The sequence below is a fragment of the Pollicipes pollicipes genome, unplaced genomic scaffold (genome assembly GCF_011947565.3).
Source record: "Pollicipes pollicipes isolate AB1234 unplaced genomic scaffold, Ppol_2.1 Scaffold_4881;HRSCAF=5763_pilon_pilon_pilon, whole genome shotgun sequence".
NCBI lineage: Eukaryota > Metazoa > Arthropoda > Thecostraca > Pollicipedomorpha > Pollicipedidae > Pollicipes > Pollicipes pollicipes.
This window is the reverse complement of record NW_023596576.1, coordinates 33059269-33086306: the sequence shown is the minus strand read 5'-3', so window position 1 is coordinate 33086306 and position 27038 is coordinate 33059269. Positions and strand designations below refer to the sequence as shown.

At 58.6% G+C, this 27038-nt stretch overlaps 3 protein-coding genes across 5 annotated transcripts; 1 reads left to right on the top strand and 2 right to left on the bottom strand.

Annotated features, from left to right (window-relative positions):
* Positions 1-4471: 4471 nt before the first annotated feature.
* LOC119100272 (peroxidasin homolog) lies at positions 4472-16758 on the top strand. Its single transcript, XM_037223380.1, has 4 exons — positions 4472-5171; positions 14319-14452; positions 15742-16089; positions 16651-16758. Exons 1-4 carry the CDS (start codon positions 4742-4744, stop codon positions 16756-16758), a joined length of 1020 nt encoding a protein of 339 aa, XP_037079275.1. The 5' UTR covers positions 4472-4741.
* Positions 16759-20286: 3528 nt separating this feature from the next.
* Positions 20287-21588, bottom strand: LOC119100271 (putative glycerol-3-phosphate transporter 3). The gene is made up of 2 exons (XM_037223379.1): positions 20722-21588; positions 20287-20691 (listed from the first exon to the last, which is right to left on the bottom strand). Exons 1-2 carry the CDS (start codon positions 21562-21564, stop codon positions 20287-20289), a joined length of 1248 nt encoding a protein of 415 aa, XP_037079274.1. The 5' UTR covers positions 21565-21588.
* LOC119101816 (sorting nexin-24) lies at positions 21485-26739 on the bottom strand. Of its 3 annotated transcripts, none has more exons than XM_037225239.1 (4): positions 26683-26739; positions 24945-25141; positions 23496-23668; positions 21485-21712 (listed from the first exon to the last, which is right to left on the bottom strand). In XM_037225239.1, exons 2-4 carry the CDS (start codon positions 25089-25091, stop codon positions 21574-21576), a joined length of 459 nt encoding a protein of 152 aa, XP_037081134.1. In that variant the 5' UTR covers positions 25092-25141; positions 26683-26739; the 3' UTR covers positions 21485-21573. The 3 variants fall into 3 exon arrangements, with proteins under 3 accessions (XP_037081134.1, XP_037081135.1, XP_037081133.1); XM_037225240.1 differs by lacking the exon at positions 26683-26739 and adding an exon at positions 26290-26549 and having other exon boundaries at positions 25046-25141; XM_037225238.1 differs by lacking the exon at positions 26683-26739 and adding an exon at positions 26290-26535.
* Between the last annotated feature and the right edge of the window lie 299 nt (positions 26740-27038).

Below are 27038 nucleotides of genomic sequence, written 5' to 3'. Positions count from 1 at the left end.
GGGGGTTCATGACCTTTGCATAGGGTTTAACGATCACTTTCAACTCAAATACGGCGTTAGGTAGCTTAAACTGCTGGATACGGATGCTAGCGCACGTATCATATTCTCTATATATGCACCATCAAGCCTCGAGTTTTCCCAAATCTAATGTTGGGTAAACTTTGTCACAAGACCGCCGACAATTTTTCTTTCATTACCCTGATGACAACCTTTCATCAAATAAGGCCTGCACGATGTACAGTTAACATTTCATGAACAAGGCAATCACTAACAACATAAGAAGACACAGCTGAAGCGAACAGACCGCAGGAAATACGAAAGTGGCTTGATGGATAAAGACACAATGGTCTAGCGGATATCTGCTTCAGGGGTTCCTGGAAACAATGCTGAACGACGCAATGACACAGCTTCAGGAATTCACCACAGGCTTCAGCAAACAATCTACACTTACTGCTCAAGCGCGTGACCCGCAGGTCAAGTTGATAAAAGCAAATAAACGAGCTATTCTTAACGATCTATAGCCATACTTCACCATGTGATATCTTCCATGCATCTTTATTTGCCAGGCTACCCATATTTATGCATACATCTAGCCTATGGATATCCATATTTTACCGCCTGGTACGATTAATCTTCATGCTGTTAGCTATTCGTCCGCGGAAAATAAAAGTTTGCCAGTGCAGGAGCGCAGTCCACTCCAGCGGATAGCGATAACTCAGCAAGTGAGGAGGTCACCGCTCATGTATAATTGGTGCCTTGCTACCCAGCAGGACGACGAGTGACTGTGTAGTCGTTAGCAGCGTCCTAGATTCCCATGACGGCTGCCGGCGCCCTGGGCCTTGTCTGAGCGCTCGCAGTGCGGAGGCTCTCTTCGGCCGCTCGACCAGACCCGCCTTCTATTTTAAACTTGGGAGGAATTTATATGTGGCAGCTCCTGACGTCAGGAACATCAAGACGCTGATTTATCGCTTTTCATCAGCGATATTGACGCAGGGGAGTGATGGCAGCCAAAACAGAAATGACCTAAAATTAGCATCGATAGGTTTGAAGCTTGTATCGAGTGATATCCGCCAGTGACAGATCACGCTGCCGAAGGCTCTGATAATACCAGACGTACTGCTCCGCGTCGTGCTGCTTATACCGTTATACCTGCATGTGTGCAAATTTATATATATATATATATATATATATATATATATATGTGTGTGTGTGTGTGTGTGTATTTATGTGTATGCATATATACACATATATGCACGTTTCATTTGTCCGCTACGCCCCCGTTCATCAAAGCCATGCCCTCCATGCGCCATTCCCGGACTCTGCCTTCCACCCGGCCCGCGGCGACCACCCATACCAAGCGGTGACGACTCATGCCCTGCGCTCTCCTCTAGCGCCAATTATCGACTCTTCTCCCCTTGTCAGGACGCTGCCGGCGTCTTGCCCTCCCTCTCCGGCCCCAGTCTGTGGTCGGTCCCTCTCAGCTGCAGCCTCGGTATCCTGTCGTTCGGCCGCCCAGCACCCGGCCGCCGGGATCCTCCGCTCGGCCCGGCAAACGCGGGAGCCACGGCCTCGCGTCCGGCGCCGGCCGGCCGGAGCGGCGCGCCCGAGTAAACACGGCGGCGGCCGAGAGCGGCGCCGAGCCTCCTCGGCGGCGGCCGCAGCCGGCCTGGAATAACAGGCGTGACTTGCAGCGCGTCGACAGCCCGTCACCACATCGCACGCACCATTGGCCGCGGTGCCGACGACGGCCGCGCACAGCCATTAGCTGCCCGTGCGCCGCTGGCGCGCCGGCCGGAGCAGATCCACCGCGCTGATAGCCGCGCTGTTTGGCTTGGGACGCCGAGGTCGGTTAGAGCGCCGCACACCTGCGCTCCTAGATACGTGGCGCGGATCGTGTCCACAGTTACTGCAGCGCAGTGCTGGGGCCTGTCCCAGTCGGTGCAGTCCGCTCTCCTTCCCAATTCGCCTTTTCCCAGGTGATTCACTGTAGTGGTGGTAGCCACCAGATCGGACTCCGATTTGTACCGTGACAAATCGCCGATTCGCGGTCTGCCGAACATTTCGACTGACAGTCCGACTGGTCCACCGGCGCGGCATGCAGGGCGGAGCGTCGTGTGCCGGGCTTCCCGTTCGCTGGTCGGCGCGCCCGGCCCGGCCCGGCCCGGCCCGGCCGGCGCCGCCGCCTCCGCGTGCTTTATGCTGTCACGTCAGAGATAAGCCGATTTGTGCTAAGTACTCGATTAGTGGGCCGGCCGGCGGTTGGGCCGGTTGGCGGCCTCCGGACGGCCGGCCTCCAGGGTGAAGGAGAGGCCGACCGACGCGTCGGCTGGCACCCGTTCTGGAGAGGCCGAGTCCTCAGCTGAACCGGGGGCTTCAGGGGCTGTAGCGGCGCCCCGGTGGGCGGCCTCGGCCGCAGTTGGGGCACTTGAACACCGGGGCGTTCTGCACAGTCCTCCAGTAGGACACAGGAGCGGCTCGTGCGGCGTGCTAGGTACCTGATGAGCAGGCGCCCTGGTGCGGAGCTCTCGCTGCCGGCGGTCTGCGAGCCACTGGGTCTGTCCAGAGACCGGCGCTGGAGAGACGCAGGAGGGGCCTCGTGACCCCTCGAGTGGCGCCAGCGGCCCGGCCTGAGTCGCCGGCCGGGCGCGCGCGGGGCCCGGCCGGCGACGTTTGACGTCTGCATGCCAGCTCGGGACATCCATCACGCCCGTTCGTTAATTACGGCGGCGACAGGCGGACGCGCGACGGGCGCGCGCCAGGCCAGGCCTGCAGAACTATTTCCGAGGGGCGCCATAACACGGTCGTTAATGTGTGCTCACACGGCGTGGCGGCCGGCGGCGGCCGCTGCGTCACTGTAACGCGCCGCCAGCCGGCCGCGGCGCGGGCTTTACGGTCGCGCCGCGTCGCCGACGATTTCCGGCGACATTGAACAGGCGGCCGCCGCCGGACCGGATGTGGTGCGGCAGCGCGCCCTCTCGCTCCCGCCACCCGCAGCTGGCTCCCCGACGCTTTTGTTCGGCTGACGAAGCCAAGCGAAGTTACGAGAGTTCTGCAGAGTCGGCGGCGCCGGCGCCGGTGCGGTATTTCATGGACGGCAGCTGAGAGCAGGCCGGCGGCTCTGTCTCGCGGTCGGCTCGTTAAGCGGCCTGGCCGTGTGGTCGACATACCGGCGGTCGCCACATAGAGTGGAAAGCTGATTAAGCAACTCTGCGTCGGCGATGGTTGGCTCTAGCTCGCCTCCGTGCGGATTGGTGAAAGACATCTGCGGACAATTATATGAGGCATTCTGAAGTTTGATCCAGTGAGGTAGTCGGCAAGTCCCGTAAGAACATTGTCACCAATCTATGGGTCCACGTGAAGCTTGTGCTTGACGAACTTTCATAGCTGACCATATTCTTATGCGAAGTGCGACTCATAGGCGATGGCTTGTATATCCGCCATCTGCGTGACGCGTGCCTACATTTACGCTACGCGCTAGAAAGATACGGGAAAAAACTCCAACTGCTATTTCCTTTCTGCCGGCAATTTTCCGCCACTGCACTCCGGTGTGGCTAAACCTCAGCACCCGGCACTTCGGCACTTAGTGAACCTATCGGTGCGCTCGGCTCTTTGTTGCACCACTGCAAGCCGCCGCGGAGCACAGGGTCACTGCCGCCACGTCAAGGTGGAGGAAGTCGTTTGTTGCCGCCGTGGCGACCACCCCGAGCCGTGAATGCGCCGTGCGCCGTGCGCCGGCCGCCCCTGTCGTGGCCAGTAAAGCCTCACCCTCTCAGCGGGCCACAAAAGGAGCGGGCTGCCCAAGACGGAGGTTGGCCATCAAACGTGCATTCACACCGGCCAGCTACAAAAGGCGTCCCGTGTCCGCGTGATGACGCCGTTCCTCAGGGTCGCGGCGGCCTCCTGACAGCCGCTAAAGCAGCAATTAATTGAAACGAGTGACGGTGCGGGGCGTGAGATTTGTCGTGCAGACACGCACGCCGGACCGAACCGCGCATGCCTGAGTCATCCGTGTGTCTGAGTCGTGTGCAGATTGTGCCTCCCCTGTATATATTACTCCAGCCATTTGTGTGCGTCGTCTAACGGAAGGCTATGTTTGTCGCAGGCTGTTGCTGCCGGCGGTGGTGTCCCTGACCCTGCTGTCAGGCGCTGCCGGCCTCCGGCTGCCTCGAGGACGTCAAGGGGTGCAGCTGCGACGCCCAGCGCACGCTCCGCTGCCTGACCTCCGACGAGGCCGAGCTGCGCGCCGTGGCCGCCCGGCTGACGGACCGCCCCGCGCCTGAGGCTGGCCGACCTGGTGGTGCGCGGCCTGCCGAGCCTGCCCGGCGGCCTGTTCCGCGGCGCCGCCCTGCACGGCCTGCTGCTGTCCGGCTCACACGCCGAGCAGCTGCCGGACGACCTGCTGGCCGGGCTGGAGCGCTCGCTGCTGGCGCTCGGGCTCGGCGAGAACCGGCTGGCGCGCGTCCCCGTCGAGGCGCTGCGGCCGCTGGCGCAGCTGGAGCGGCTCGATCTCAGCGGTAACCGCCTGCGCGCCGTCGAGGAGGACGAGCTGCCGCCGCTGCCGAGTCTCACCGAGCTCAACCTAGCCGACAACGAGATCGGGCGGCTGGCGGCGGGCGCGTTCGCGGCGCTGCCCAGCCTAACTAGCCTGAGCCTGGAGGGCAATCGGCTGGACTCGAATCAGCTGAGCCAGGGGGCGCTCGGCCGATTGGGTGGCCTGCAGCAGCTGGCGCTGGACAGGAACATGTTCAGCGGCGCGCTCACCGAGAACTTTATCGATGTGCTGCCCAACCTCACCAAGCTGACGCTCGCGCAGAATAACTTCACGTCTGTGGAACCGGGGGCCTTGATGGGCCTGAACAGTTTGAGGGTTTTGGACCTCAGTCAGAACAAGATTGACGTGATAGGGGACAGGAGTTTTTCCAATCTGGGGAAACTGAACACTCTGCGACTAGATACGAATCGCATAGTGACGCTTCCATCCAGAGGGTTCAGCGGACTGAAGGCCTTGACGTCCCTGGATCTCAGTCACAACTTCCTGCAGTCGTTGCCGAACGGGTCGCTTGTGATGTTGTCCAATCTTCGTGAACTCTTCTTGCGAGACAACGATATCATCAATTTAGAAGGAAAACTTTTCGACGGCTTGTCAGCACTAAAACGGCTGGATCTCTCCGGTAAGTCCAAGCTGTGTTTCTTTTCGCGTCGACTTGTGTCTATTATCAAAGATCATCGCTTGCCAAACGTAATACATCATCGGAGTTGGTTTGACAGCTCGTTATACTGGTGCCTTTAAAAACAAGAGAGCTTGGCACTCACTCAAGTGTGACATGGCCGAGGTGTTTGTGAAGAGTGGCGCCGCACCGGTGAAGTGTTAAAGGCTGGCGAAGGAGCCACGTGGACAGCGATCCACGACGAGGACATCAGACGCAGTTTCGTCGAATAGAAATGGCATGCAATGCCGGTCATCGGCTTCATTGTAGGTGTGGAGTCTTTTCTGTCATTATATCTTTACACGAATCCCAATGCGCATAAACTGGGTGGGGCTTAGAATGAGACATGTCGTGTGCGGTTCTCAAATGAAGAACGGCAGTTTGAGAGCCACGCACAACCCTTCCCGTGAACTTGTCGCTAGCTCGCTTAAGCGCACATTGGCCTCTCCTACCACGCCATCCTTTCAGTGCAGAATACTTTATACATTTGTGTTCAACGCACGTAATATCAGTGGGGAGTTATGACGCACTCAGCTGCTTAGGCTACAGGCTTGGTCTGCCTCTCACCTGGGCAGGCAGGGCGGACACGGCAGGGAAGCAAACTCGGTGCCCCTGGTTTTCCAGACGCGTACCTAAACCACTACGCTAACGGTACCTCAACGCATCTAAAGAAAGTGTCGGCTGAGTGTGGCTGGTGTCTTGTTACACGCGCTGCCGCTGCGCCCGGTGGCTGAGCACTGCGTCATCCGGTCCCGATCCGCGGCTCCAGACGTTTTTCCCGCCGGCGCCCGGCCGTCCTGACGGAGTGCAGCTGTCGTCGGCGCCGTACGCACACTCGTAACTCGTGGCCGGCGAGCTGCTTCCTGGCCGTGCTGATCCTCTCCCCTCCTTTTCTATCCTCTCTTTCTCTGGTTGTGCACCCTCTTTCTTTCTTTCTTTCTCTCTCTCTCTCTCTCTCTCTCTCTCTCTCTCTCTCTCTCTCTCTCTCTCTCTCTCTCTCTCTCTCTCTCTCTCTCTCTCTCTCTCTCTCTCTCTCTCTCTCTCTCTCTCTCTCTCTCTCTCTCTCTCTCTCTCTCTCTCTCTCTCTCTCTCTCTCTCTCTCTCTCTCTCTCTCTCTCTCTCACACCCTCTCTCCCTGTCTTCCCCTCGTTTCCTCGTCTCCGGCTCTCGCGGCTGACAGGCGGCTCGTCAGGGGCTGGTGTGCGCAAGCGTGTGCTCGCCGCGCCACGCCGTCAGGTGGAAGCGGAGGCGGGGGCGGGGTGGTCGTCCGTCTTGAGCCGACGCCCTGGTCCGCTGATGCTATCAGGCAGCCGGCCGGTGTTGCTCTCGACAGCGCTACTGACCGCGGCCCAGCGGCCAGACAGACGCCGCGACGGCTGGCTGGTCTCTCAGAGCACTTGAGAGGGGGTGGCTGCAGTCCTGTGCTGTCCCGAGAGAGGACATGACCAATACGGGCGCGCCCGTGGACAGCTCAGCAGCACCCGCCTGCCCGCCGCTCTCTGTTGCCGTTTAAGGAGCGAGCCGGCACTCCGTGACGCGGCCCAGGTGGGCGCTCCTGGTACGAATAAACACTCCCAGCCTGCCCTGAGCGGGCCTGTCGGAGGCCGGCTGGCGCGCCCTGGGCGGTGGTGCTCCGCGCCGCCGCGTGTTGACCCGCGCCCGTTCAGTGGCGGCGGCGGCGGCGGACGGCGTGCCGTCCTCCCCACCCGCCGCGTGTTGACTCCCCAGCCGCCGCCGAGACGCGGCCGTTCACGGAGTGGCCCGGCCGACGGGGCGGCGGCGCGGCCGGCGAAGCGAGGCGTCGCCGCCGTACATGTCCGATCGCCTGGGTGGAGCGCCGTCCGTAAATTACCGGCTGACTCCGACGGGTCGCCGCGGCCACCTTTTTCGGCGACGGCCGGCGGCGGGCGCACCCGACCCGGCCCGGCGTATGCACGCTGTTTGTGCCGGTGGTGTCAGCTGCAGGCTGGCGCGCGGGCGGCTGGCCCGCGCCGGGCGACCGCACCGGTCTGGCACGTGCCGCGCCGCCCGCACGCCGCTCCGCCTTCTGGAGGGGTGCCGCCGGCACCGATGCCGTTCGTGTAGCTGTAATTTACGCCGGGCGTTGGCACTAGAAAGCGGAGCCGAGCAATGATAAAAAGAGCGGCGATGTTGATCGGCGAAATCCCTTGTACTGCGTCGTTCATATGTATTAGCTGGCTGTATGCCGAGCTGGTCCCGGCGCAGCCGTGCAGGGCAGCCATTTGGCGGTGCAAATGGTGGAGTGCGCCCTCGTTTCTCGGCATAGCGTAGCGGGAGACTCTTGTAAACAGTGCACGATTGTTATGGTGGGCACGTAGAAGCCTTAAACTGGCTTTTACTTTCTAGGACAACTGCCATCGCCGTCATGTTTTTGGCAAGGCCTATCAGGAACGAGCAAAAACATCCGTCGATCCAATGCTGCTTCTCTCGAATGATTGCAGGAGAAGAGTAAATGACGCTCCTGCCACAAGACACGATATCGGTAAACTAATGTGCTTGACGTACTACGCGTTTTCGCTAGAGTTTGCTAAGCTTCTCCTTATCGCATGAATGTGAGGCAAGCATGATAAGTTTAAATCAAATATCGTTGCCGATCTCATCCGGGTGTTCTGGGCTGAAGGGGACACAATATGAAAGGTTAAGGAAGTGTTGTTGCCAAAGATAACAAGTGGCTTCTTCGGACAGTTTCCTGAGCCATATATCATGATTTTACGCACTGCGGCCGACACGCGGCGCTTCACAGGCTTTCAGGATTCAGCAAGTATGTGCGTTCCATAGTGGCCACCATGTGAAGCCTGCGATATTAAGGGCAGCCTAATCGCTCATGAATAGGAAAGGTATGTGTGGCCAAGCGAAATGCCATCGAAAATCGGTCAGCTCCTCCCAGGCGGTTCGACCTGTGATGACCGGGGGAAGGGCGCACGTTCTCAGTCAGCTCCTCCCAGGTGGTTCGACGCTTTCATGACCGGGGGAAGGGTGCACGTTCTCAGTCAGCTCCTCCCAGGCGGTTCGACCTGTGATGACCGGGGGAAGGGCGCACGTTCTCAGTCAGCTCCTCCCAGGTGGTTCGACGCTTTCATGACCGGGGGAAGGGCGCACGTTCTCAGTCAGCTCCTCCCAGGTGGTTCGACGCTTTCATGACCGGGGGAAAGGGCTGCACGTTCTCAGTCAGCTCCTCCCAGGTGGTTCGACGCTTTCATGACCGGGGGAAGGGCGCACGTTCTCAGTCAGCTCCTCCCAGGCGGTTCGACGCTGTGATAACCGGGGGAAGGGCGCACGTTCTCAGTCAGCTCCTCCCAGGTGGTTCGACGCTGTGATGACCGGGGGAAGGGCGCACGTTCTCAGTCAGCTCCTCCCAGGCGGTTCGACGCTGTGATGACCGGGGGAAGGGCGCACGTTCTCAGTCAGCTCCTCCCAGGCGGTTCGACGCTCTGATAACCGGGGGAAGGGCGCACGTTCTCAGTCAGCTCCTCGCAGGCAGCTCGACGCTCTGATGATCGGGGGAAGGACGCACGTTCTTAGGGGTGTGACTGGACGCTCAGACTGCTGATCCTTATTACAGGCCATAGCCGTATTTCTGAGCTCATGGTCATGTTCTCCATCGGTCAATGGCGGATCCAGAGGGGGGGGGGGGCGTGGGACCATGGCCCTTCCCCCTTGGGCCGAAGGGACACCAAAATCCGCATGTCGGGTCGACATAGCTTTGTTTTCAAAACGCACCAAAGTTCAGGGGCATCCCAAGCGCTCACCAATCTCCAAGTTCAACATAAAACATAAAGGAATATTGACCTCAAGAAAACAGCCGACCAAATCCGGCGGACCATTCCAGCGGAAGGTATTTTACCGATTACAGATAGGAACTTGAAAATGGAGTCGTCTAAATCCGGGTACTTCTTTGTGAGGGAGGGGGGATACCAAGTCACAAGGGGCACCCCAGTGAAGCGCTTCCCCTCCCTTCACGAAATCCTGGATCCGCCCCCCACACACGGTCACATTAACATTGCAACTTTTCGGTGATTCAGGGTTTTGCAGCTTTTTTCACGTCTTTTAAATGTTTTTAGCACAATTTTTGTAGTGTCTGCGTCTGTCGATGGGCACAATCCATTTTTATCAAGCACTGGGCCAGGAGTGTCGAGTGACGGCGAGCTAGATGGCGTGCGAGCGAGCGGAGTGAACCAGCAACGTCAGCTTCACTGCCGCCGGCAGTCTGTCGCGGCGCTCGGAACACTGCCCGCCCGTGGTTTCGGCCTTGAAGCCACTCCCAAGTGGTGTGGCGGCTTCCCAGTTGGGCTAGGGCTGCAGGCACGCTCATGGCTCTCCCCCGACGGTCGCACGGCGGAAAGATGGGGAGGGAGGCACGGATGCGCTGCTGCTCCTCAGTCAGAGTACATTCGTCTGGATCCGAGACTAATCTGTGACGATTGCATCTAGGAAGCACTCCAGATAATTATTGTCTTGTTTTGATCCTGTCGGAGTCCGCTGTGTCAATTTCATAGTAATGTGTGGGAAGACCAGGTAAGTGTTACACCAATCGCGTGCGCTGCAGTCTTTGGGATTCGCGTTCCTATTGGCATCGCAGTTCCTTACATCTATTTCCCTAGATTTCAGCGCGACTATAGTGTTTCTAGAGCTGTGTGCGCAGTGCAGGCACATTGCCAAGGAGTAAGTGCGGCACTCGGCCTACACTCCGGTAAGAGTTACGGCTAGCTGGCGCCCCCCCCCCCCCCCCCCCCTCCTCCCCTCCCCTCAGCGCTCCGTCAGCGGGCCGCTGCCGGGGCGGCGCGGGTCGCTTCCGCGTCGACCCATCACTGCGGCCCATCCATCATCACACATCATCACACCCACCCATCACTGTCGGCTGGCCGTGTGCAGGTGAACGGCGTCTGACCAGCGGCGCGGGGAGCGGACTCGCTTCGTCTCCGGCGCGCCCCGGTTCGTGTCCCCATGGTGGCGGGGCCTCCAGCGAGAGCGTAGCACCGCCCGGCTCGCCGTCCGCCCGGTGCCTGCTCGGAGCGGGCCTTGGGGACCTCGCGTGATCTTGACAAACTTGTCGGATTCGGACGGGATCTAAAGCTCTAAGTGAATGCTTTAATGGCGATTACCCGCTCGGTGGGTGCGGTTCTGGGAACGCTACAGTCAGGATGGGCTATGAGAAAAGCTGCCAGGATATCACTGTGGACAGCGAGACATCGCGTAAGGCGATAATGTCGAGATCCCGGCTGAGCATTAAGGACGCTGTATCTGGCTGTATGAGTCACGTTAATCGTCGTATCCATAATTACCTCGACAATTTTCCGCTAAAAAGACTCAGAATAGGAAAGGAACATGGGATGGGCTTTAAGGTGTGACGCAACTGAATTTCAACTAAGGTGGTTTGTTTCGGAAACATTGCATTGGAAATCTCCATCGTGAGTAGGCATCAAACAGACAAACCACATACGACCTAGAAAGTGGAATGGTTTCAAGCGTTGATTGGGCGTTACAAATTCACTTCCACCGGTCCAATGTTTAAAACCAATTTGTTTAAAAGTGAATAACAAGCGCCCCGGCTCTCCAGTGCGACGCATGAGATGAATAACGAGCTCCGGCATCAATTTGTCTCAAAAATAGGGCAACCGGGCGCCGGGTGAATTCATTTCCTCGGCGGCCGACCTATAATTCACTTCCCTTCCATTTAGAATGCTCACATCGGCCAGCTCGGCGCTCGGCGCGCGCTTCCCTACAAGGAGAGGCGTCGTGAGCCAATTACAGCGCCGTCTCTCCGGCACGGAGGGCGACGTCACGGGTCGTGTCTGACCGGCCGGGGTCGGCCTCGTCCGCCCAGCTCGCCCAGCCCAGCAGCAGTTGGTCGAAACCCGGCCCGTAGGACCATGGTCTGAAATATCAGAGGACCTCTTGCACCGTTTGAGGACGCCTGGAGGAAATGCGAGTGTCTAAGTCGACCAGAGACTACCAACACTGAAGGCCCATTTTCAAGCAGGAGCAAGGCCAAGGGCCACGATTTGCACTGGTCTGCGTCCCTGAATGGTCGGAACCCCTGTGTTGATCAGGGGTCTAGAGTGCCTGATACGAGAGCATGTGTCGGCTAGTGGCCTGGAGGCGGTCACAGGCTCTGTTTGAGGAGGTCCGAAGAGGGACCGACGGACCCTTTAGGACCAAAGGTCAACGGCCTGATTGGAAGGCTGAAGGGCACGAAGGATTGGCCGCAGGTTACATTAAGTATGTCCCACCCGTATGGCCGTGACCTTAAATGTCAGTCAGAGGGCCTGTTGCGAAATAAATTCCCGTCCTACCTCCTAAATGCACGATTTGATTTCCTGAAGCGTTCAAATGTGCGTCCTTCAGATACATCATTGTTTTCGACCGCCTGTTGGCCACCGCGTTTAATACTAGCCGCCGGCCGACGCTGTGCGGCTTATGGAGGTTTTCGTTGCCAAGGTTTGCTAGCGCGCATGTTCAAAATTACGTTACATAATTTGAAGCACTAATCGATTCTAACCAAATGTTGAAAATTTTCATAGAAACATGACTTGGTCAAGTTGGTGCAAGCTGGTGACCATTTTTATCTGCAATTTACATTGGTGGGTCTTAAATATCTCCGTAGAATCCCGCTAAAAATCTGGCAAAGCTTCCGAGTTCTATTGATTTGAAAAGAGTCAGCCTACTGGACCATCGTAAAATAAAGATCGCCGGGGATTTGTTCCATGCAATCGCTTAACACTTGATTTCTTTATCTTATCTTTTATAGAATTCAGATAGCATTGATCTTGCGTAGCCTCTTTTGCTTCTGTAAGGTAAAAATGACAGAAAAGGAAAGAAAATATGATCTCACTTACAACTGGGCCATATCTAACGATTTTGCGGAATGAGGTGCTTCCGCTATCAGGGGCGCTTTGTCAACCCTTTGCCCCCCCCCCCCCCCGCGTGCCCGGGCTCTGGCTGCGTCCCCGGTCTCGAGCTGCCTGGCGACATGACGGCGAGCGCGGCGGTAGGTCCGGCGGTAGGTCCGGCGGTAGGCCCGGCGGTAGGTCCGGCGTAGGTCCTGCGGTAGGGCCGGCGGTAGGGCCGGCCGCTGCAGCCGCGCTGCTGTAGGGTCTGACGCTCCTGACCGACCACAGTCTGCCTGCCAGGCGTGCCCGGCGTGACCCGGCGTCGGCGGCCGGGCGACGGGACGCTCAGCTCCAAAGGTGTGCCGACTCTGCCGTGTCCAGTCAGCCGCGAGACGCAGATTCCCTGCTTAGCGGCGCAGACTCTCCGCTCAGCGGCACAGATCCCCCGCTCAGCGGTGTACACTCTGCTCAGCGGCTCAGATGTCCTGCTCAGCGGCGCCGGGCTCTGCCAGCAATGCTGGCGGCTTTGCTCACCCAGCCGCGCCCAGTCGGGGATAATTCCCTCGGCGACGTCTGCGGGCTTGCTGTACCCGGCCGCTGAGCCGCTGTAGCCATCTAGCGGGCGGCGCGCATGGCGGAGCGTCGGCAGCCGTGGAACTGGGGTGAGCCGGCGCCGCCTGCTCGCCCCGCTGCCGGGTGGGCCGTCGGGGACCACTCATGTGCGACTGCGGTGGGGCCGGGCGAAGGGCCCGCCACGCCCGGGCGCACGCGTCGCGCCGCTGTAGCTGGCAGCTGCGTCCGGTCCAGCTGTCCGCGGGCACCGCTCGGGCACCGCCGCCGCGCCCTGGGCCGCCTCCCAGTCGTGACGTCATCACACAGCACGCGCCCGGCTGGGCCGTCCTTGAAGTGTGGCACCTGCACGGCATCACCTGCTATATTCGATCATAATCGCCGCGCCCGACGGCTGGCGCTGTACCGTGCATATAGGCCTCTGTCAGCAGCTTACGATAGGCCACCAGCAAAGATGTCGATTTGTTCAAGCATCACACTGTCGATTGACGTCGCATTCGTCAGTGAAACGGAGGAGTATGTGAGCAAGGGCCGGAGCAAGAGTTCGGTTTTGTTGGGCCGTCACCGAGAGTGATGCCGAGCATGTTGTCTCGAGTGCGGTCGGTTGGTCTCCTGGCCGATGCTGACCTGGCTCGAAACAGGCCTAGGTCTCGGGGTATAGTGCGTCCGGGCGAACAGCGGATAGATTCGCTGCATGCTCCCATGCGTCGGGTTGATCAGCTCAGACCTACACGTCCTCGGGACCGTCCCCTCTGGACTTCGGGATACTCGGAACACACCGTCAGCACGCACCCGACAGACATTGTCTGCGCCCTAATGAGCCCTAATGAGCAATGCTGCCGTTCCACGGGATGCAAACATATTCGGTGTCGTGTTTTTCGTTACAAAGCGAACCAGGAATCGATGCTTGTTAATTGGATGAACTCTACCTTACAGCCAAATTAAACTTGTCAATATCAAGAGCTATGTCAGCGATGCGACATGACTGGTCATTATGTATGCGCCAACATAAACCATGGCATTATTGGAAGGCACGTTAAATTGTATATAGCATGCCTGATTGCTTTACGACTTAGCATAACTCTCAGTTGACATTGAAAATAAATACCCATGTCATGCCTATAACCAACTGCTGATGACATGCTATTTCCATATATCAGCTCAGGCTCAAATCACAGATGTTCAGGCCGGCCGCTGGAGTGGTTGCGTTTCACAACCGGCCCGCCACGGCCATGGTGTAACTGCACAAAAAGCCGTCAGCAGAGCGACGCCGCGCAGCTGCCCCCGGGTCGCCCGGTACAGGCTCCTTGGCATGGCTGGCACCGCGCGGGTGTACACGGTGTGCGCGTGCGGCTCCGTGCCACATCCATATGGTGACGTGACAGGATGCTGGCCCACCGGCCGTGGGCGCCCGCTCGAAGAAGGGGGCTGAGGTCCATAATCCGTGTTCGGGTGGCACCCTTGCCCTTCGACGTCGATAGCGACGCAAAAAATACATGTTTACGTGTGCCACTGCAAGCAGCTGTAAATTTCGAACCGCGTGTAAAGTCGTTATATATTGTCTACAGGGAAAGTCTGCAGGTTTGAAGAGCAGCCAGCGCGGGTTTGCCCGCCCCCACCTCATCCCCCTTCGTTTGAAGCGTTCTTCGCGACGTGTTGATCGACTGACGGCGCCACCTCTCTCCGACAGAGAATCCTCTGCACTGCGACTGCCGCCTGCTGAGCCTGGCCAGCTTCCTGACGGCCAGCAAGGCACGGCTGAGCGGCGATGACCTGGCTCAGGTCACCTGCATGACTCCGTCCCACCTGGAGAATGCGCCGCTGGTGAGTGGTCCGCGAGAGCGGCCGCCACAGATAATCTCGCGCGGCCATTCGGAGGAAGGGACCGCCGCTTCTTGTTATCCGGCGGTGATCTCAGCGCGAGGTCGCTGTTTATCATACTTGTTTGGTCTGATGGAGACTGCTAATGATAACCCGCGCCAGTTTATCTAATCGCTGTTTTGCAATCGATACACATCCTACGCCCTCGCCTAATTAGACGCAAGTTCTTGCTCGAGTGGTGACGTCTGATGGCTCGCATTTCAATCGGCAGTCACGTTCGGAAGGTGTTATTACTGCAGTCCGCCATACTTGTTGGGGCGCTTATTTCCTCTTCCAGACAGCTGTAGCAATGCCCACACACAGCAAATCCACGAAGTACGTTATTTCATTGTCTCAGATATTTTGAGCAATCTTAATTCTGAAGTACTGAAGTTTGAATCAATGATGCATTCCACGCGCGCCAGCGGTGGTGCGCCAATACACGAACAATCCCAACTGTGCGAGCACTTGGCACAAGCGCTCGGCCCAGCCAGAGATGGGCCGCTGTGCGTTACCGCGAGCTCCGCTTCACTGGGCCAGTGCGTGTCCGCCTGACCTCTGCGATGCGTACGGATTACCCTGTCTCGGCACGTGAGGCGATGGCCGGTCCCTAGAAATCCTCGCTGCCACCGCAAAAGTTTCCTCCATCAACGTCAACGTTGCTTAACTTTTTATCGAAACAGGACATTGTCTTTGATATCCCGATAAGCCGCCTAGGAAAACAAGTTCTGTCTGCGACTGCAGAGGGCTGCAGTGCGATCGGGCGGGATGATTTCTCTCTAATCGGGTGCGCTAATCCTCATCACCGTCACGAAGCTGGCGGTCGCGTGGGCCCAGCTGGCCTTGCCGTGCTGCAGGGCACCGGGCAACCATTATCGCCCCGGCGAGTGCTGCATCGCCGCGGCTAAACTCATGTCCGAGCATTGCTGATCATGTAACCACAATAGCATGATTTCCCTGATTTTCTACGATTAGCGCGAGCTCCTTAGGCCCACATCTGAGTAAAATGTCAAAAGATTTTCCAGAAAGGCAGGAATGTTCGGCCATTTTCATCTTGAGCCGTTGCACCATGGCTGCGAGGCTCGTCCTCAGCGTGCTGACCGGGGGCTCTTGACCACATCCGAATCCACGTCGAAGTCCGATGTTCCAACTCGTCTGAAAGAGTCCCATAACGCCATCGCACGATCACGAACCATAGTCTGCAGCTCACTGTGACGTCACCTGAATCGACACCGCCGTGGTCGTGCCTTCAGGCGCTGCTGACGCCAGACCAGCTGACCTGCGAGGAGAGCGTGCAGTACGACGACATGGAGCCGCGGCCGGGCGACGCCAGTGATCAGATCCGGCTGGAGGCGGCCGAGCTGGCGGCCGACGGCGGCGGCGCGCGCCTCCACTGGCGCGTCGACCCGGCGCTCTCGCCCTACCGCTGCGACCAGGTGTTCGTGTTCGAGCCGCGCGACGACCACGAGCAGCACGTGGCGAGCGTGGCGGCCGAGTGCGGCGGCGCGCTGACCGACCCCACGCGCCTGCAAATGGACGTGCGGTGGCCGGAGTTGCGAGCCGGCCAGCCCTATCGCTTCTGCCTGGTGCTGGTGGAGCTGGCCCCGGCGGCGGCTACGGCGCTGCGCCCCAGCTGCGGCGAGCCGCTGCGGCTGGCCGCGGCCGCGCCGCCGCCGCAGCCGCCGCCGCTGCCGCCGTCTCCGGCCGCCGCGCCGCAGCCCGAGCTGGCTGCTTTCTTCGCCAACATGACGGCCGCCGGCCGGGTGACGGTGTTCCTGCGCGTGCTGCACGCGCCGCCGCAGCGCTGCTCCGTCACCGTGCTGCTGCTGGACGGCCCTGAGGTGCTCGCCGCCGAGCAGATGGCGTGTTCGCTGCCGCTGCTGGCACTGGCAGCGCCCGGCCGGCCGGGTGCGCGCGCTTGCGTGACGGCACCGCGCCGGACTGGGCCGGGCGGTGTGGATGCGGCGCCGGCGGAGGATGGCGCGCCGCCGCCGCCGGTGCAGTGCGTCTGGCTTCGGTCCGCCGCCGGCGCACGCTGGTGGCAGACGGCGCCAGCGGCGGCAGCGCTGGGCTGCCTGCTGGCCTTGATGCTGGTGGCGGCCGCCGGTTGCGTGTACTGCCGGCTACGCGGCCGCTGCCGGCTGGCCAGCCACTACAACAAGTGGGGCGGCCGGCCCGGCGTGGGCTTCGTGCGCACGGCCAGTCAGCCGCGCTCGTCCTCCGAGGAGAGCATCCACAAGGAGCAGGAGGAGACCGACTCGCAGGTGTAGCGGCCGCCATCCGGCCGCCGCCACCGACCATTATCTAAGTCAATTCATCGTCATCGTGTGGGGACCGCCGGCGCCAGAGTCGGTCGGCTCGTGCGGCAGCGCCGGCCGCGCGGGGGCGTACCGTCATAGTCATCGCTGCGAGTCATGGTGCCGTTGTCCACCAAGTGTCAGGTGGCGCTACCAGAAATGAAGCTTTACGATGTCGCGTTCGACTGTTGGGTGCTAACTCTCCTGTTTGTAGGTTACTAACGTTGAGGATGACTCCCGTGAAGCCCGCAGTGCCATAGCCGTGCGGTTGCGCGCTAGTGATTGTGACGTTCAAAGAAGTCGGACGCCTTCGTTTCACGATCGCCGATGTGGCGATACACTGTTCGTGATACGTTAATGTGAAAGTGTCTGGGCTTATTTCCGTGGATGGCGGGCTCACGAGCGACCCCGTTCACCTTGGGCATGAAAACATGTACGCTACTCGTCATGCACGGAAACGGTCCCACAACTTCCATATTAACTGAAATAACGCCTTCGTGCATCATACCTTTAAAAGATTGTATAAGTGGTGGCGCTTTTGCTTTGGCCTGGTCATGGATCCTAAAAACCAAAGCTAAGGAAAGTAGGAAAGTGACCTCGTTGCGCGCCGAAGCAACGGGCTTGCGGCGCAGCTGCCGCGTCGAAGCGGTGTGTCGCTTCGTGCAGCCTGTGCATTCTTTCCTGCGGCCACTTCACCATGTCCTTAGAAGACGACTGTGCGACCGACGCCTGCGCTCGGTCGGTGGTCGAGCGGCGTCAGTCTCAGCGGGCAGCTTGGTTTGGCCGGGTCAGGACGATCGTAACGATCGGGAACGGAAGGAGCTACAGCCCACACCGAATTGACCGTGATTGCAATTGCACAGCAGGGTGTAAATACCACGCCTTGAGAACTTACTGATGCACCACTGTTTCGTTGTATGTATAACATTATGTCGATAGATGTGCATGACACTAATAAAGATGAGTATATAATGTCCGCTGTTTGTCCACTGGTCGGTGACGTACGTTTCTCAGTCCACGAAAGTAAATGCAGGTAACAAACATCGCAGTCCAGTTATGCCATTCTGGCTTTCTGTTCCACAGTCGGATTTTTCGAGGAGCCTCGTCGTGATTAAAAAGGAGGATGAAACTGTAGGGGTGCCTTCTCTTATCGTGCATTCATCAGTTAAGCCACACATCACGCCACGGCATGAAACGCCAACCGTTGGATGATACCCGATAATCTTCTTCAAACATTTGTCATACCCAGCAGCAAGTCGCCACGCCGCCAACCGTCACTACACAGGTGTCGTCACCTAAAGGCGGCGGAGGGCAGCCGCCATCGGCCGACCACCAGAGTGGCGGTGGGCAGCCGCCATCGGCTGGTCAGCGATGCTGCGGAGGGCGGCCGCCATCGGCCGGCCACCAGAGTGGCGGTGGGCAGCCGCCATCGGCTGGTCAGCGATGCTGCGGCGGGCGCCCGCCATCGGCCGGCCACCAGAGTGGCGGTGGGCAGCCGCCATCGTCTGGTCAGCGATGCTGCGGAGGGCAGCCGCCATCGGCCGGCCAACGGAGCTGGAGAGGGCAGCCGCCATCCGCCGGTCAAGGGGGCTGCGGAAGGTAGCTGCCACTGGCCGGCCACCGGAGCTACGGAGGGCAGCCGCCATCGGCCGGCCACCGGGACGAACTCGCGCTGGCAGTCGTCTGGCTCCACGGCAGCTCTGGGCGGCAGTGCATGACGTCACCCGGCACGGTTACTGCACCACGCACATAGGCAGTCGTCTGGCTCCGCCGCAGCTCTGGGCGGCAGTGCATGACGTCACCCGGCACGGCTACTGCACCACGCACATAGGCAGTCGTCTGGCTCCGCCGCAGCTCTGGGCGGCAGTGCATGACGTCACCCGGCACGGCTACTACATCACGCATATAGGTGCGTGCGCGCACGGCGGCGTTGACCCGCACTTGACGGGGAACGGAGGGCTGGCTCGGACCCCAGCTCCGTTCCGCCTGTACAAACAGGACGGCGGTCGGCCGCAGTGTCTCGCAACACCTGATCAGGAGGGAACTGGCCGCATCGCGTCTGTGGTCGAGACTGGTTCTCCTGAACAATGCACCTCTGGCAAGTTTTGTATGACTAACATATGGGACAGGTATCTCGGTCGCTCCACTGAGCATTTTCAATTCAATCCCCACAAAAAAATACGCGATGCTTGCCTAACTTTAATGAAGCAGCCGCTAAGCCATGGGAATCAACATTCCGCCCACCCGGTCAATCCGACTCTTACGCAATGGAATGGAATGTGTCACAAACACACGGAAACACCCCCATTCCAGCCAAGTCCTAGCAAAGCCCATATCGCACCAAAAGCAACACACTGGATTCCCGCATAGCTTCTACAATCCGTGGTCATTTTCTCAAAATGAAAGATTGTAAACGCAGCTGCGAAACTGCTCAATCCACATGCAATCGCCGTCTTGTGCCACGACCACTTGGTGGACTTCTTTTATTATTAACCACAGAACAGAATAAACGAGTGGAAATCGCCAGGCAGAGAAGTCACCATCACACTGCACACATATTTGCACACCTGAAAATTTATAATGATTCTCCACACCCCAGCGTGCAGTTCAGCGCCCCCACTTCTCTAATATAGCCTGATCCGGCTACGGCGGCCATGTTTGAAGCCAAGTGACGCAACACTACGTAACGCTACAAAATATTCAGGATGGTGAGCACAAGCCGACTGACAGGACGTAAAACAGAGTATCACATGGCTCAGTACACAACTGACGCGCGTACACACACTTGATCTGACGGCATACAGGTTGTGCATTTGGCATGTGACCAGCGGGAACGCGACGCAAAACCCTGCTACGCACGTCCTCAGCCCGGGGATGACAGAAGAAGCGCAATAATCGCAGCCAACGAAAGCCGTGCGAGTGCACGTCTTTCAATCAGGTCAACACCACGAGTCGGGCGGCGGCCGCGAGAGACGTCAGGCGTGGACGCCTCCTCTCAAGCCATTTGATCGCGAATCAATGAGCAGAAACTAATCCCCAGCAGGCGGTCCAGCAGCTGACTACGGCGGGAGTGGGCGGGGCGCTTCCTGCGAAGCTGTTCGCTCGGCAGACATCAGCCGCCGCCGCCTCCGCGTCTAACGAGCCGGCGCCCAGCCGCACCGCGCCAAGCCCGGTGGACGGACGGGGTGGACGGGGCGCTTCCTGCCAAGCTGTTCGCTCGGCAGACATCAGCCGCCGCCGCCGCCGCCGCCGCCGCGTCTAACGAACCGGCGCCCAGCCGCACCGCGCCAAGCCCGGTGGACGGACGGGGTGGACGGGGCGCTTCCTGCGAAGCTGTTCGCTCGGCAGACATCAGCCGCCGCCGCCGCCGCCGCCGCGTCTAACGAGCCGGCGCCCAGCCGCACCGCGCCAAGCCCTACCGACCGTGGCCGGAGCGGCGCCGACTGCGGCCGCCACAGCTCCGCGCGTGTCGCGCGGAGGAGCGGGCCCGGCCGGCGGCGCTTAGGCCAGTTCGGATGAGCGCGGCGCGCAGCACCGCCGCCAGCGCCGATCGACAATGTCGGCGCGAAGCACGGCCAGCACCGACAGCGCGCTGGACGCCAGCATGGTGCCGAACACGGCGCCCCAGCCCAGACGCAGCGCCACCCAGCCGAGCAGAGGGCCCTCCAGGAAGGTGCCGACGCTTCCGAAGCCGTTGACGGCGCCGCTGGCGGCCTGCGCGGCGCGGCGGCCGTCGCGCTGTCCCAGCTCGGTGGGTACGGCCGCGCTCAGAAGCGTGTCCGGACCGCCGTTGAAGAGGCCTGCCAGCAGCAGGCAGGCGGCGTTGGCCGGCGCGCCCCAGCCGCTGGTCAGCGAGAACAGCAGCAGGCCGAGCGTTGAGGCGGTCGAGCTCAGCAGGCAGCCGGTGAGCGGGCGGCCGGCGAACAGCCGGTCCACGGCGGCGCCGATGACGGCCGAGCCCAGCGCCGCGCCCACGTCAAACGCCAGCGAGAGCAGGCCGGCCGCCTGCCGATCGTAGCGCAGCTGCTGTGACAGGAACAGTGGCAGCCACATGTACATGGCGTAGCGCACCAGCTTGAGGAAGAAGAGGCCGACGGCCACCTCAGGCACCACGGGAATGCGCCACACATCACGCCAGGTCAGCGCGTCGGCCGGAGCCGCCGCCTTCACCGTCGACGCCGTCTGCTTGCCGGGCACGGTGACTCCCAGCTCTTCGGGCGAGCGCAGCGCCAGAAGCACCAGCAGGCCGAAGCACATGCAGAGCAGCGAGGGCAGCACGTGGATCACCCGCCAGCCGAAGGCCGCCTGAAGAGCGACAGCCATCGCCGTGCCCAGGATGCCGCCCGCGAACGCCGACGTGCCGAACAGACCGAACACCGAGTTGCGCCGCTCGTCGGGGAACCAGTCAGCGAGGGCGCGCGCGCACGCCGGCCAGCAGCACGATTGCGCCGCGCCGTTGAGCGCCAGCATGAGCGCCATGGCGCCGGCGCCGCCCCAGAGGCCGAACGTGACCATGGCGGCGCCGGCGGACAGCAGACCGAAGCCGAGCGTGCGCCGCGGCCCGAGCCGCTCGCCGGCCGGCGCCAGCGCCATCTGCGCCAGCGCGTACGGCGCCAGGAGCGCTGCATCCAGCCAGCCCAGCTGCGCCTCGTTCAGGCCGGCGAAGGCGCGCAGGTCGCCCTTGATAACGCCCAGCGGCTTGCGCAGGAAGTAGGTGAGCGCGTAGCCGACCCAGAGCAGGGCGAACGTGAACAGCTGGCGCAGACGCAGCGGCGTCATGGCGTACCACTAGCGGCCGTACAGGCCGGTCAGCACGCCTTCGGTGACGATGTCGCCAGTGCGGCCGGCGCCGCCCTCCAGATGGATGTTGGGCCGGAAGGCGAGCAGCGGCTGGTGGCTCACCTCCTGACACTCGACCTCGATCAGGCTGTCGGCAGGTCGACGCATTACTGGGTAGGGTTCGCGGTCAGAATGTATCGACTGTGTGGTACTGCGAGGTGCGAGGCGCGAGGTGCGAGGTGCGAGGTCCGGTGTCCAGTGACCAGTGACCGGTGACCGGTGACCGATGACCGATGACCGATGACCGATGACCGGTGACCGGTGACCGGTGTCCGATGTCCGGTGTTCGATGTCCGGTGTGCGGTGTGCGGTGTTCGGTGTCCGGTGACCGGTGTTCAATGTTCGGTGTTCGGTGTTCGGTGTTCGGTGTTCGGTGTTCGGTGTTCGGTGTTCGGTGTCCGGTGTTCGGTGTCCGGTGTCCGCTGCGTGGTTCACTGGTTCGCCAGAGAGTGAAGCACACCGTGTGAACCTCAGCGGTCGGCGACGTCAGAAACGCCCTTCGTTTCGCTATCTCTCCAGCCTTTGTTCTGCGTTAGTAGCTGTTAGCGGCAATTTTCCACGCATTCTATGTCATTTAGTGTTCAGTCTCCACCACAGGAAAACAATCCCTAACCAATTCCTAACAACCCCTTAATGCCGAGTATTCACCAGTTATTCGAAGAGCTCTCTTCGGGCCGGACCGGCAGCGGGTGGTGAGTTTTAGGTCAACAGGTCAACAACACCACATACGAAATGGGCCGTGGCCATTTCAATGCAGGGAAATAATCGATGTGACTGGGCGAACCTCAAATACACACTGAAAACAGTGACGCGCTCATGTTAACTATGGCATCATGCTGACTGCAACTTATAAAATGGAGCAATGAATTACTACCACCATTAAAACACCGCCTGGCACCTGATACAACTGAGGACTCGTAACCAAACGATATTACAGACAAAGGACACACATAAATTTTTACATGAAATATGCCCTTGGGGCCAACGAGCGGTGAGCTTCCATTGGTGTAATCACTGTACACCACTTCTAACAGACCATCCTCTGTGTTAGAGGCAGCAGATGCACACAGGGCAGCCAGGCGGCCACGTGGCACGCCGAGGCCCCTATTGACCCTGGGCACGTGTGAACGGTACGGCCCCTGCTAACCCGGGCACGCGTAGACGATACAGCCCCTGCTGACTCGGGCACGTGTGAACGATGTGGCCCCTGCTGACCCTGGCACGTGTGAACGGCACGGCCCCTGCTGACCCAAGCACGTGTGAACGATACGGCCCCTGCTGACCCAGGCACGTGTGAACGGTACGGCCCCTGCTGACCCAGGCACGTGTGAACGATACGGCCCCTGCTGACCCGGGCACGTGTAGACGATACGGTACCCTGCTGACCCAGGCACGTGTGAACGATACGGCCCCTGCTGACCCGGGCACGTGTGGACGATACGGCCCCTGCTGACCCGGGCACGTGTAGACGATACGGACCCTGCTGACCCAGGCACGTGTGAACGATACGGCCCCTGCTGACCCGGGAACGCATGAACAATACGGGGCTGGCGTACCGGCACGACTAAACCTTGTTATGATGCTCGTTCCAGTAAGACAGTCCGAATGTGCGGAGCATGCGAGACCCCTGCATCCGTGGTTAGCGCCTCCACACGAGATCGGTGTCGCGAACAGCAGCCACGGCGTACAGCTACGCCGTCGGCCGGCCGGTGTCGGTCAGCCGCCGCGGCCGCGCCCCAGCGCGTCTGTCACGCGGGACGGCCCGGGCCGGCGCCCCGGCGCGGCAGGCGAACACGGGCCGGCGCCCCGGCCCACCAGTCAACCGCGCGGCCCAAGAGGGACACGCACGCCGGCCGAAGCGCCGCCCTCACCTGGGCTGCGGCTGGACGCCGAGGAAGTCGAGCAGCGGCCGCGGCGTCGGCTCGATCAGCAGCAGGGTCTGCAGGTAGGCCTCGAGCGCGGCGCGCCGCAGCTCCAGCACCTTCACCGTGTTGTGGATCACGCGCTTCGGCGGAAACTCCGGCGTCTGGTGCGTCTTACGCAGCTGGGGGCGAGCACCGGCAGCCAGATCACAACCTGTCGCCGAACACGTCACAACAGCTTCACGTGCGCTACTTCAGTGTAGTGCCATATGGTGGATCACGTCAAAAAATATGACTTTCATGCATTTTTGACCAGGATGTGTTTGCTCTAAGTGTGCTTAGTCTTCACTAGCTTCAGTTCAGTTTCCGATCGTGCTACGCAAAAACGCACAGATGGGCCCCACACAAGTGGCATAATTTGATGCGCCGGCTTTGCAATAGGACTCGGATGCCTGGCTCGAATCGATCGGGGGCACAGACATATGCAGCATGCTGTCAGCCCGACTCTGCATAATTCATATCATCAATGGCACGAGTTAAGCGTCAGGGTACCACTAGCCCAAGGTGTCCGCATGAGCTCCATTACAGGATGCGTGCTTTAGCGGTCAGCAACTGTACGCGGTCAACGCTGCGACCCGTGCGCCCAAGCAGATTTGGACCCGGGGTCCTCCGCGGGCCGGAAACAGTGGACGAGGCGACCAAAGTTCGGTGGTTGAAGACCCTGTCCCGGGGCTATCGGACAGTGTCCTATTTGAGGCGTCCCATGCACAGATGCTCGCAGTGCACGTGGCCAAGCCTAGAACTGAGTTACAGACGGCCCAGTCGGGTGCCGTCAATTACTCCACTGGCGGCAGATATATTGTTCTACGATACGCGATCGCTGGAAGGCGAGTTCAGGAGGCACGCAACACAATTCACTTCACACATGCTCTGATCCTGTAGCAGTAAGTGCAACCAGACATTTATTCAGACAGGAAATAAACAATAAAAATACTAGACATCTTGCTCCATCTCCCATGTCCATTGCAGGGAGCAGGGACAAAAAAATATGGATGGCAATCTCGAACTCACACACTCGGGGTTGGACTTCAAGCATGGTATCCTTCAAGCATGGTATCGCTACCATGTGATCCAAACAGTTTGAAAACCCCAGCGAGCAGTTCACAGCTTCAGTGATGATGTCAGGAGTTGATGCTCTGCTACCAGTGTTGAGGCATTATCAATTGCTTGATCAGGCAGTTCCACAAAAAAACACAGCCCCCTGTCGGGCAGATGGCAGCTGGCTGTGCAGTGAGGGACTGCAGGGTACATTGTTACAAAAGGCTCTGAATTAGTGACAATCCTGATAACATGCACATAACCTCAGCCCCTTGCAGGCCCACAGCAGAAATGCATGACTGCAGAGAAACCAAGCATGCACAGCCTGGGACAAGGATGTGTGCAGACTAAATTCCTCACCTGCTTGTGCAAACAGAGAAAACTGCTGTATCTTCTTTCTACTTTGTGGCATCTACCATTATTGATAACTTCAAGAACATAAACATAATAAAGCTTCTCACTTGGCTCATCCACTGGCTTATAGCTTGTAACAAAGACACGAATCATTGTCTTCCTGGCTCTTCTTGGGTCCTCCCCACATTTTGCATGACAATGACCTGAAAATCAGGCAAAACTGTATGAAATGTCCTAAATCATATCATCCATGACATGTTATTACACCTATCATTAAGATCATACTACTTGCCAAACAACTCCTGATATGAGATCTGCAAGTACATGTGCTGATAAACAATAAAGGCATATGTAATATAATTGGGGTTTTAAGGCATGCAGACTTGATAATTAGGGCTCTAGACTAGACTACTAAGGTCATATTGCACCCATCAAAGGAATTATTAATGTGTTACACAGGTGAGCCATATACCTGCACAAATACAACACCTGTGTCATGTGCCTAAATAAATAAGCATTTCATAACTTGGTTTCATGGGAATGCAGTTATCTCCAGCCCCACTTGTTGGCCCAGCAAATGCTCCTTTCTAACTTTCTGACTTTACTGGGTTCATTGCTTACATTGGTGCCTTACACTGCAATATTCAAGTGTTCATGAACTGATGTTTTTATAACATCAGACACCATAAATGATCATGAAACAGGACCATTTCTGACATTTAATCACTGAAACTTATGAAAATAATAAAAAATAATCACAGCAGATGACAGTCAAATGCTGTTCTGTAACACTGATGGCACAGGTGCTAGTCAGACAATGGGTGTGTCTGTTGCATACTGCACATATAGCACTCACTGTGGGGATTTTTTTTCTTCTCATAAAGGTGAACCACTTAAAGAATACCTCTATGTCTCCCTAAACCATATGTGCAAAACCAATCTACACTGATCACACCCTAATTGAGACTGCTTGGTTACCTGAACAGGAGCTTGGAGAGACCTGAATGGACAAGCCAACCAGAATTTTAAATAATTTTCACTAAATTGATATCAGACACAAGGAGCAGCCCTGCATGTGCACGCCAATGTAACCACATCAATTTGGAATTGCGGCATATAAATAAACCAAGAATGCACAATCTTGTTTTAACCCATGCAGCAAACTAAGTACACGCGGAGCGCCAGCATTCTTGAGGCTGTATGGAAGAACAGCGAAACTGCCCCACCCAGGATGCCATAACACCTCACGGCCCAGTGCCCCGTTACCCAGCCCCGACTCAGCAACACGCCTGGTTCTACCACCTTGTCAATCAATCCCCGAACAATTGTATCCTGGATTATCTCTACTTACGATCATCCGCTACACGCCTAACTGCCGGCGGAGTGCCTTAGCCGGTGGATGCACATGAATGCCGCTACCACCCTTTTCGTTCCATAACCGTCACCGACACCCCTGCCTTGCCTGCCTTCCAAATGCCCTGAAATAAACAGAAGCCGGGCGAATGGCTTGCTCCCCTTCCCTGTTTTAATGCTTTGGGGTTGAATAAGCCAAGGCGATCAACGCTTAGTTGGTAGCACCCAGAGGCGCACACATCTACTGCTACTATTGCTTTTACTGCATCTACAGTACTGCTGCTCATGATTGCAGTTTTCCTTCCTACTTAAAAAAGACAACCACATAGATCAAATGCCCGTCAAATGCAGGGGTGTAGTTTGCCATTCAGTTGAGTAGGGCTGCACCAACCAAATCATCACAAGGCAACAGGTGATATCCGAGCAGAAATCCGCTTGCTGGTGGTTTTTTTTTAATTTTTCACTGCCCAGCCACCCCAAGCTCCTTCAACTCATTTGCACAGCTACGCCCGTGTGAAACGCCCTATTTTTCACAGCCTTTCCCTCAAATTTCCTGTGATTTGGTGAAAAACGTCCCTTGAAGATTTCATTACATTATCCTAGGTCATTTCTCGATTCTACAGGCTCCACTCATGTTTGCTATAGGAACAGCAATTTCATCCTGATGGCTGCAATCCGGAACCCAAAGTCGCTGCATACTCTTACTCTAATCAAAGAAATGCGATAAAGTAAGACATTTCTTGCCCA

Coding starts and splice junctions, on each gene's coding strand:
- LOC119100272 (XM_037223380.1), top strand. CDS start 4,742: ATGTTCAGCGGCGCGCTCACCGAGAACTTTATCGATGTGCTGCCCAAC. Junction 14,453..15,741: donor ACCTGGAGAATGCGCCGCTG/GTGAGTGGTCCG, acceptor TCGTGCCTTCAG/GCGCTGCTGACGCCAGACCA. Junction 16,090..16,650: donor GCCTGGTGCTGGTGGAGCTG/GCCCCGGCGGCG, acceptor CACTACAACAAG/TGGGGCGGCCGGCCCGGCGT.
- LOC119100271 (XM_037223379.1), bottom strand. CDS start 21,564: ATGACGCCGCTGCGTCTGCGCCAGCTGTTCACGTTCGCCCTGCTCTGG. Junction 20,692..20,721: donor CGGCCGTCATCGGCGCCGCC/GTGGACCGGCTG, acceptor GGCCGCCCGCTC/ACCGGCTGCCTGCTGAGCTC.
- LOC119101816 (XM_037225239.1), bottom strand. CDS start 25,091: ATGATTCGTGTCTTTGTTACAAGCTATAAGCCAGTGGATGAGCCAAGT. Junction 23,669..24,944: donor TTCTCTGTTTGCACAAGCAG/GTGAGGAATTTA, acceptor GCTCGCCCCCAG/CTGCGTAAGACGCACCAGAC. Junction 21,713..23,495: donor GGCGTCCAGCCGCAGCCCAG/GTGAGGGCGGCG, acceptor ACCTGCCGACAG/CCTGATCGAGGTCGAGTGTC.